This window comes from Magnolia sinica, chromosome 16 (genome assembly GCF_029962835.1).
Source record: "Magnolia sinica isolate HGM2019 chromosome 16, MsV1, whole genome shotgun sequence".
Classification (NCBI taxonomy): Eukaryota; Viridiplantae; Streptophyta; class Magnoliopsida; order Magnoliales; family Magnoliaceae; genus Magnolia; species Magnolia sinica.
Window position 1 is genome coordinate 58,129,217 of NC_080588.1, and position 9,948 is coordinate 58,139,164.

Genomic DNA, 9,948 nt, shown 5'->3' on the forward strand with positions numbered 1-9,948 from the left:
AATGCCACCCCTTGTGCAAGCCTACAATAATTGGGAGCTCACTTGTCTCTCCACTAGTGGTCCTCACCAATGTTGTCATGTGCGACCGCATATGCACATATGCGATCGCATATGCACATATCCATATGCGATCATGGCACATATGCGATCACATATGTGGCATATGCGAAAATATGTGATTGCATATGCGATCGCATACAACATATGAATCGCATATTGGCCATGGCACATTGAATTTTTATTTTTGTTTTTTTGCAAAAAATCAACATTTTGCCTATAAAAAGGCTTCCAAATCTTCTCCATTTACAATATTCTCACTCTAAAACTCTCTTACTCTAATTTTTTTTTTACATTTCTTAATTACAAGTGGTCTTAGTCTCTCTCTCTCTCTCTCTCTCTCTCTCTCTCTCTCTCTCTTGTATTTCCTACTTCCAAGTGATCTTAATCTCTCTTGGAAGTTGGAAGATCAAGATTCGAGCACTTTCAAGTTTCAAGGGAGATAGCCTGTTGATTTTCTACAATAATAAATAAATTGCTTGTTGATTTTGTTGTTACTTCTTGTTAACTATATTGTTAAATGTGGATGACTTGATGTTTAATTCATTGTTTAATTGATTTTATCTCTCTCAAATGTATTTTAAATATGTAAAATTAGTTATCTATTAACTTAGAAAAGTTCTCCTTAGTTTCTTTTTCATTTATTATTATTATTATTATTATTATTATTATTATTATTATTATTATTTACTTTTTTTTTTGAATTTTTCCCTATCATATATATATTTTTTAATTTTTCAAAAAAATAAAAGTAAAATGCGATCGCATATGTGATTGTGCATCACATATGCGATTCGACAACATTGGTCCTCACATTGGTTATTGCTCCCTGGTATACATCCTTAATCATGTCAATATATCCCGTTGAAACTCCTTTCTTTCCCATCACCCACCAAATGAACTCTCTAGGGATCCCATCTTAAGCTTTCTCTAAGTCAATAAAAAACATGTGGAGATCCTTCATCCTTGTATTTCTTCATCAATTATCTAAGTAAGAAATTAGCTTTAGTGGTTGACTTCCTTGGCATGAAATTAAACTGATTTTTTGATATACATTCATCTCATGTCTTAGTGTTTGTTCAATCATTCTTTTCCAAATTTTCGAAGTATGGTTCATAAGTTTAATCCTATGATAGTTAGTGAAACTTTGTAAGTCTCATTTACTCTTATAAATAGGTACTCCAGTACTTTTCTTCCATTCGCTGAAATATTCTTCGATCTTACAATCTTGTTAAACAACTTTATCTATTAAAATAATCTAGTATCTCTCATACACTTCCAAACTGCTATTGGTATAGCATCTGGTTCAAGGGCCATTCTTCATTTCATCTTTTCCAAAGCTTATTCCACTTTAGATGTTTTAATCCCATCAAAAGTATCTACAGACTCTCCGATGTCAATTGAGTTAATAGTTCCTTCCATCCTTATGCTCTTAGAGTAGTTGTTATTTAATAAGTTCTAAAAATAGCTTTTCCATCTTTCATTGATCTTATTGTACTTTTTCATTGCTCTCTAACATAATTTAGGTCTCCACTCTTCTTCTCTTTATTTTTGCAAGTTCGAAGACTTCTTCTTCACTTTCTCTTGCCCCCAATTTAATGTACAAATCATCAAAGCCTTAAGTTTAGCTTCACTACTTTCTTAGCAATCTTTTTGGCATTGCTCTATTGTTCAAAATTTCTTTTTAACCCATTGTCAGGTTTTGAAACCTGAACATTTCTCATTAATAGCTTTTTGTACATCGTTATTCCATCATGTAGTTTTCTTACATGATTGGGTTTTCCCTCCAGACACCTCTAAAACATCTTTTACCACAGTCTTAATGCATTCAGCTCTCTCACTCCGCACAATGTTTACTTCTTCATCGATATTCTACTTTCCCTCTTCCATTATTTCTGAGTAGCATTGTTCTCTCTTTTCAAATTCCATCACCTAGTTTTTGAGCACCTATTAATTTCATTCCCTTTTTTCCATTTCTCGTTGTAAGCATCATAACCATTAAGCCATGTTGCAGGGTCAAACTCTGATGCATAGTAATAATTAAACAAATGAGATGAACAGATTTATGTTTCATATTTTTCCTACTGCGAGAGTAAAGTCTCTTGGTCTTTGATCGTACCCCATCCGTATGAGATGTGGACTGTTCATCACGGGGGCCTGTCATGGGCCCTACCCCAAATTGTACTGATCAGATGCTCCTACTTGTACTGATCAGATGCTCCTACTTGTTTGACTGTCTGTGGCCTGCTCATCTTTACTTCGTACTGTGCATATTCAGGCCTTGGTTGCACAGTAAGGATCCTTCGATTCATCCGATTCTTGGGGTATTGATGATGGATCTATGTTGCACTCCACAATCCCCACTAGAGTGGCCCAGCAAAAATGAGCATAGGCAGATTTTTGAGGCTGTTTGGACCATGGTTAAGAGACTTGGTCACTCAGGACCAACTCGTCCAGTCTTGAATCAAGTTGGGACTTGCCAAGTTGGGGGTGACTTGTGGAGTTGAACCGGATTGGGCCCAAGTTTTAAACCATGGTTTGTACATGGGTGAAGCTTATGCACTTTCTATGGGCCTTTTTGGGCAAGTTCCTAATTGCAATATGCTGCATGCAGGGCCGTCAATGGGTTGGGTCGACCTGTTGGGCAACCAGCCCCACCCACTTAAAAGAGGACTCTTTAAGTAATCCAGGTAACTGGTCTCTTGTGTAATACTGGATGGGCTATGCCCTGAAGATATACCTAATGGGACAATGTGCTTCCATTTGTATTCTACAAAATGTAGTTCCAATACCCGAAAACTAGGCTTGACATTCAATCAGGCTGGGTTGAATTGAAGACTCAATCCGACTTGACGTTCAGTTGGTTTGGGTTGACTCAAAAATCAATCCAACTCTACTCAATATTTAACCACTGTAAATTTAAATAATCCCTGGAGCCCCAAAATTACCCCTTTTAAAAAACTTTATTTTCTACACCTTCAGGTGCAGGATGGAGGATTTTATGTTTTTTTGGGATTAAAATGTCTTTGTACTCTCTAAGGCTTTTGAAATTTTATTAGCATTGGACGATCCCATGAAAATGCTTATACATTTGATAAGTTTTCAACTAGAATTGAAATCATTTCATTTGGAGGTTGTTTGATCATTTAAAAGTGGGCCCAAAGTCCATATTGTTTTATCTCACTTTTTTCTAAACTTTCAAGTAAAATGATGACAACCAAATGGTTATCAATCGAGGCATTTGATAACTCATTGGAAAGCGTATCGAATTACTTTTCCAACAAGCATAAGATCACTTAGATCCAATGCGTAACGAGAGATATATGATCCGTTTACCCAATTCGTGTGGTGCTAATGTTGTAGGTAGCGTGAGTTACACCATTAGGAAATTTGGACCAACTTTTGAAGGGTTAAAAACTCTTCAACTGAGATGATTCTAGTTTTTAATAAAAACTCCTCAACTTTTGAAGGGTTAAAAACACCAGTAGTAACTCAAACCAACAAAAACAATGCAGATACCTCATTGGTCAAGGACATTGCTTTCCTTGATTTTATTTTTAATAAAATCCGGCTTCAGAAGCCGAGTGACTCAGTCCAAGTCATGCTGAGTCGTGTTGAGTCGACCAAGGATTCACACCGAGTCGTCCACTACCAAGTTTCTCAGCTACTCAGCTTGAAATCTCACTGAGTTGAGTTGACTCAGCTGAGAGTCAGTGAGTTTTGGAACTATCCAAAATATCATTCAACTGAAGGTCCATGATTGATGGTTAGGATCTTCCAATATGAGAGAGATTTGGGACATGGACCATCTAAGGTGGCACATATCAGATCAACGGCTGGATGATGAACCATGGCTCCCCCATAACTTGCGTGCTATGCTATTTCCAACCTAGACAATGCCACTAATGTCCCTTTTTTAAAGGCCAGCAACACATCCAACATATAGGCTAAGTATACAAGTGGGGCCCATACTTCTGATATGTACTGTCCCACCATAGATGGACAACGGCCAAAAATCTCTAGGACAATCCTAACCGATCAATCTGTGGTCTGCAGTGTATGGTGGATGATACACACGCATGCATTGGGCTATGTGTTTGCCAATCAGGACTATTCTAATTGTGGTCCCACTGCAGATGGGGCATGGCCAAGGCGTACATTGATCGAGAAATCCTCATCCTCCTGTTTGATTTCGAATCTGAACCATTGATCGGTTTCCTTCTTGTCATCCACTTAATGCCCAGAGACGGATCATTGGATCATTGTGGTTGTTGACCCATCCAACGGTTTTGTGTGTATCCATGTACAAAATGGACGCTCTATACAACTGAAGACATTTCATACATGTATTTCAATCCAAAGCATTCAAATAGTGCGCCCAATTAGATGGGGTATGATCTAAACATTACCCCAATTGGGGATCCTAGCCATCAGAATGGTGACCATCAAATGGATGGTTAAAAGAAAGATAGTGAGATGTCCAAATCCAACAGGCAAGTGAAAACTAATTAGAGGCTAGGATCATCCAATTGTTGTGATTTTGGGACTATCCCCCATCTAAAAGTGGGGCCCAACCATTTGAATTGTTTAATGTGGTTACATATGTGCCACGTGTACAGATGATGTGGTGAGGATGAAATGGCTAAGCTTATCCCCCAAATCATTTCAACCTTTGAACTCCATTATCACATGATCTCTGGCGTGTACTGAGACAAAATATTGGGTATGCAGAGCTTGTGGGCCATACCTCTGGATTGAGAGGTCCAGATGCAATGTAAATATGTTAGCATAACAGGGGCATATTGGTCCAAGAAACTATAACAGAATGATCAATATAGGAGTTTCTAAAGCACCTCTAGAAGACATTTGAACCGTACACGTGGCCATGATCGTGTGGATGATCTGGCCTATAAATCAGGTCTGTCCAACCATCAGGTGGCCTATAAAAATATGGGGCTATGATTTTTCCATTTTTTAAAAAAATAGAAAATAAAAAATTGAAATTTGTTTGGCCCACCAAAGTGTACCTGTGTGGGGCCACCTTTGAACGATCCAGATTGTTCACATTGTGGGCCCCTTCATAGACAGTAGATAAGACCACCATTAAGTTTCCTCTCTCTCCAAATGGGCCCCACTTAAATGTGAACTATTGTAGTAGTAGTCCATTTGCAAGCTACCAATCAGATGGCCAGGATTATCTGACGGAGGAGATATTAGTGCATGTTCATCTATGATGGGACCCACCATATAAACAATCATGTAAATGGGTCATGTTAATCCATCGTCGGATTGAAATGATCGTAGCAGATTGAATTTCTTGCCGTTGGGATGTCTGAAAATGCAGTCTTGGCATCAACATATGAATAGATGTATGTGATTTCAATAGTATTATTTCCTTGGTAATTATAAAAAGTCTGAAGAACTGTCACTTTCATTGGCATTGATAATGGTATAATTTCCTCCATTCATCATATGAATCAAGCATGTCCTTTCTAATAACGGGCGGTCCCACCATCGCATTCAATTGTCACAGTCAATCTGTGATGCAAAAACATGGGCCATCGCATTCTTGAAAAGAATTATCGCTGTCTCGCTATAATTTGAAAATGCGTCACTGTTGCATTCTTGAAAAGATCATATCAACTTTTAGATAGAAGTGAACGTAAATTACTATGGAAATGATAATAGAAGCCTAAAAGTGCATTATTAGATAGTATTGATGTAGAATAGAAACTGTCTTTGAACTTCTAAATTCCTTAGATAAGGCATCTTCGGATGTTTGAATTGCATATGAATATGAAATCATTACAAAAGCTCAAGAAACACTAATACAGACCACAAACTCATGCTAGAACAGTTAAAAAATATGTAAATGATTATCAAGATTCTCAATCTGGAATTACTTCCTAGTTATTTATTTATTTATTTTAAAATTATAATTTTATAATGGGTGTAACTGAAAATGCAAATGGGGGCATGCTTCCAGCACCTGCGATTCGAATGCGAAGATCATGAGTTTTATGATTCTGTTCTCATTCTCGGTACATTTTGTGGGTACACCCAAACAGGCACTGAGGATTTTTGAGGCCTTTGTGTTTGATTATCCCATTTCCACAGAATGATTTGCAAATTAGCTTGCTTGAAATGGGTTTTGTTTTGTTTAAAAAAGCAAATCAGAACATTCTTCTACCACCCACAATTCAAACACAGTTAATGTGTTTTATGATTCTGTTCTTATTCACATTAGAAGCCATCTGCATTGCATGGGTACACCAAAACAGGCCTGTATTTGATTTTCGCTATACCCAAGATCCCATTTTGATGAATTTGGTTAGAGAGAATTAGCTTGTTTGAAATGGGTTTTGTTTACTACATCATCCTTCATACAGAACACAGATAGGAAATTTTCACTTGAATGGCAGTCCCACCGATAGGTTGACGGGTAACAGTCTGTAAACCTTGGAACCCTGTGTGAGAATCAAATGATCTTGAAACAATGCCAAACTGAGAAAACTAGGTCATGTTCAAACTCAAAACATGGTAAAGCCAAGGCGGCTGGCTTAATCGTTCTTGTCTCAGTTGTTCTTCAATTGCAAAATGGTTGTTTGTTTCGCTTTGGAAACTCGTCTTTGTGTCAGGTATCTGAATAAGACTCCAGTCGTGGCCTGTTAACTTCTCTGTCGTGTTCGTCCATTGAGGATTTCCAACAATTGTCTTCTGCATAGCACCGGAATCGGTCGAAGATGAAGAAAAGCTCAGTCCTGAATCAGAAGCCAATGGAGTTTCGTCCTTCTTTCTTTGGCTATAGCCTCTACCCAATGTAAGCTCAATATTGCTTTCTTGTTCAATCTCTAAAACTACATCTCCACTGTCATCTGTGATGTATTCTTCGGCTGGCCGTTCCAGGTCGATTGTCAATCGTGGCCTCTGTTGGTCTTTTTTATGATAATTGGTCTGATTTGTATCACTTTCTACATTCCATCTCTCAAGATCAAAATCATAGGCGTGTCCAGATGTTGTAGGCCTCTTTGGCCCACTACTATTCATGTCTCTCATGAGAAGTTTCTGAACTCGATACAAACGGTGAAGTTCGAAGACCTGCATTATTCATATGAACTCAGTTTTTTGGATTTTTAGTACACTTGATCAGGTGTGCATTAAGCTAGTGAAAGCTGTTGTCTTTGAAAATACATGGATTTATGAAACAGAGGGGAATGTTAACATCATCCACAATCTAACATCCAGATACCATGTTGGCGCGCTCCATGCATACATCCAGGCCACTCATTTGGTGGGGCTCCGTCAATGTATGGGCCGTAGCCTAAATGAATCCCAACTGATCCAATGGAGGGATTTTAGTTCATGGAATGTGAATTCCTGATTTGAATATTGATTGGAAAAGACAGGATTCATAAAGCAGACCCCAAATAGCTAGGACAAGGCAAAACTGTCGATCACGATGAATCTGAACCATTGATCAACCTTTTTTCTAACACATTCTCTCCTACGCTCCTCTGATGAACAATCCGGATATAGAAAATGTGTTCTCATGGGAGTGCATGTGACAGTTGGGTATGATACTAGCATCACTATGAAAAGAAAAATAGGCAACAGTGAAAATCAGGCTACCTGCTCTTTGAAAGTTTCTTCATGCTTTAGAATAGCCATCTTCATGGATTCTTTATCATACTGCTTCAGCTGCCTGTCCATTAGCTTTGCTTTGGCTAAAACCAGCCCGCGAATCTTCTTTCAAAGGAACCTTCCTAAGATAAGCTCTAAAAAGTTCACTACTTCGGCTTGTCGTTGATTATCTACTCCGAAAAGCTATCCTGCCAAATGGGAAAATCTTCACATATTCAAATTCATAATGATGATTTCGCTAGGAGAATGTTGTCTAATTGCTTTTGGTCGAATAAAGGTGAAACCATAGTTATTATTTACAAAATCGACATCATTTGACCATAAAACTAAAAAAAAGATCTTGTAATTTTAAGGGAGATTTCAATATTTCTAAACATAGAAATGAATGTTGTTAATCATATAACCTCACTTCCAAGCATTTTTCAATGACTTTTTGGGTCTATTCAAGTTTGAGGATTCATTAATGACAGCGACTGGAACCATGAATATGGGCCTTTTGCTTTGTTAGAGGAATCTGGATTGGATGGAAAATCAAGAAACGAAGGACAATCTCGAAGATCAAGCATGTAAAAAAGAAGAAGAAGACAGAATAGAGATGAACAGATAAAAATATAACTGCATTGGAGTAATCAAAGCACAAACACTTCATTTAAGAGGACAAAACACATCGAAGTGGATCGTCGTTGTTAAGGAAACAGGAACAACAACTCTTTCAACCGCACATATTGGTAGTCTTTGAGATTGTTGAATGTCTATATAAACAAGAATTTCTTCGTGGGTCTTAAAACCCGACTGGTAAATACGCTCTGGTTAAGGTCACAAGCCACATACATGAAAACTCACAAGATTTTAACCTCTGATCAAATGGCAAGATCATGACAGTGGATGAGTTCTTTTTCCTTGAGATTGTTGTGAATGAAATCAAAGCAATTTCTGAATGATCTTTTTTGCAGTATCTGCTACCATTGTCTCAAACTCGAGAAGAATTCAACTCCTAATACAAAACTAACTTTCGACATGATTGGATATTTTCTACAGAATCAGAAATGAAATGTAAGAATATTTCGAAAATGTAATTACTGGCAAAGAATCTTCTAACAGAAGAACTATGAGAATTTTCTGACACGGCGAGATGATAGAGTATCAAGAAACTCTCCCCATGCAACAATTAAAGCCTAAAATCAGCGGGATAAAACAGTCTTATTGCTCATACATTACAATATTTCAACATCTCTTATTGAATTCAGTTTGGAAAGATCTTCTAGAACAAGATCAAAGATGACCCAAAAATCCATCTCTGTTGGTAATCTGTTTGAAAGATCTCTACCATCAATTGCTGCCTTATATATAGACCCCCAACATGAAAATACATCAAAAAGGAAAGAAAAAGAAGTAATTTGAAAACCCAAGAATCCAACATTCATGGAATGGAAGAGATCAAAACACAAACAAGAAAGAAAATAAAATCTCCACACCTGCAAAATTCCATTGCCCAACTTCATTTCCTGCCACAAACATGACTCGTCCAAACAGAATAATGCAATCTTCCAAGGCTCCAAAAAACAGCTTGATTGGACAAAACAACACCCTCTAAATTCCCTACAAACTGTAAAAAGCAAAACCCATGAAGAATTTAAGATTCTCTTCACATCACAACCCAAAATAAAATATTCAGTTCAAGCCATGCCAAACAAATCCCACTCCCAATGAAAATCCAATTCCAAAACATCTCCCACAGAAGCAAAGAAGAAATATATAAAAAAACACAAGACCCACTTGCATCATATTATTTAAAAATCATATATGGTCTTACATTGCTACAAAGAATCATCAAACAAACACAGCTCAAACCTGCTGAGGTATGTATCACATGCTTCCAAGAATTCTATATGATCATGACCAGTTGTCATAAAACACTCCCCATTTATATACATTTCTTTAAATACCATGCAGAGAATTATTCCTAGTTGTATATGTACAGTTGTTTCAGTTGTACCTTAGTCCAATTCTTCCCAAAATGACCCTTCTCTTATACAATTTATTATTTATTATTTATTATTTTTCTTTATTTTTGTGTCACAGTATTTCAATGTGTGCCATGTTACATAGTCAGATTCCAATATATGCTGTCGCGGGGCCCGGTGGCATGATCAACATGTCCTGATTTAGTTCAGGCGGGTCCCGACGGATGTCGCCACTTGAGAAGCAGCTGTAAAGTGCTTGATAATTGTGGCACCTGAGGATATTGTT

The 9,948-nt window shown here is 37.3% G+C and overlaps 1 protein-coding gene across 4 annotated transcripts; it reads right to left on the bottom strand.

Moving 5' to 3' along the window:
* Positions 1 to 6,262: 6,262 nt before the first annotated feature.
* Positions 6,263 to 9,702, bottom strand: LOC131229451 (uncharacterized). Of its 4 annotated transcripts, none has more exons than XM_058225412.1 (4): positions 9,550 to 9,702; positions 9,174 to 9,304; positions 7,687 to 7,886; positions 6,263 to 7,155 (listed from the first exon to the last, which is right to left on the bottom strand). In XM_058225412.1, the coding sequence occupies exons 3-4, from the start codon at positions 7,765 to 7,767 to the stop codon at positions 6,571 to 6,573; spliced, it is 666 nt and encodes a 221-aa protein (XP_058081395.1). In that variant the 5' UTR covers positions 7,768 to 7,886; positions 9,174 to 9,304; positions 9,550 to 9,702; the 3' UTR covers positions 6,263 to 6,570. The 4 variants fall into 4 exon arrangements, with proteins under 4 accessions (XP_058081395.1, XP_058081396.1, XP_058081394.1 ...); XM_058225413.1 differs by having other exon boundaries at positions 9,512 to 9,651; XM_058225411.1 differs by having other exon boundaries at positions 9,174 to 9,595.
* Positions 9,703 to 9,948: the final 246 nt, after the last annotated feature.

What these genes read in the sequence shown, in the direction of transcription:
- LOC131229451 (XM_058225412.1), bottom strand. Translation starts at nt 7,767, where the DNA reads ATGGACAGGCAGCTGAAGCAGTATGATAAAGAATCCATGAAGATGGCT. An exon ending in AAGAAACTTTCAAAGAGCAG is followed by an intron (nt 7,156 to 7,686) that starts GTAGCCTGATTT and finishes TGAATAATGCAG; the next exon opens with GTCTTCGAACTTCACCGTTT.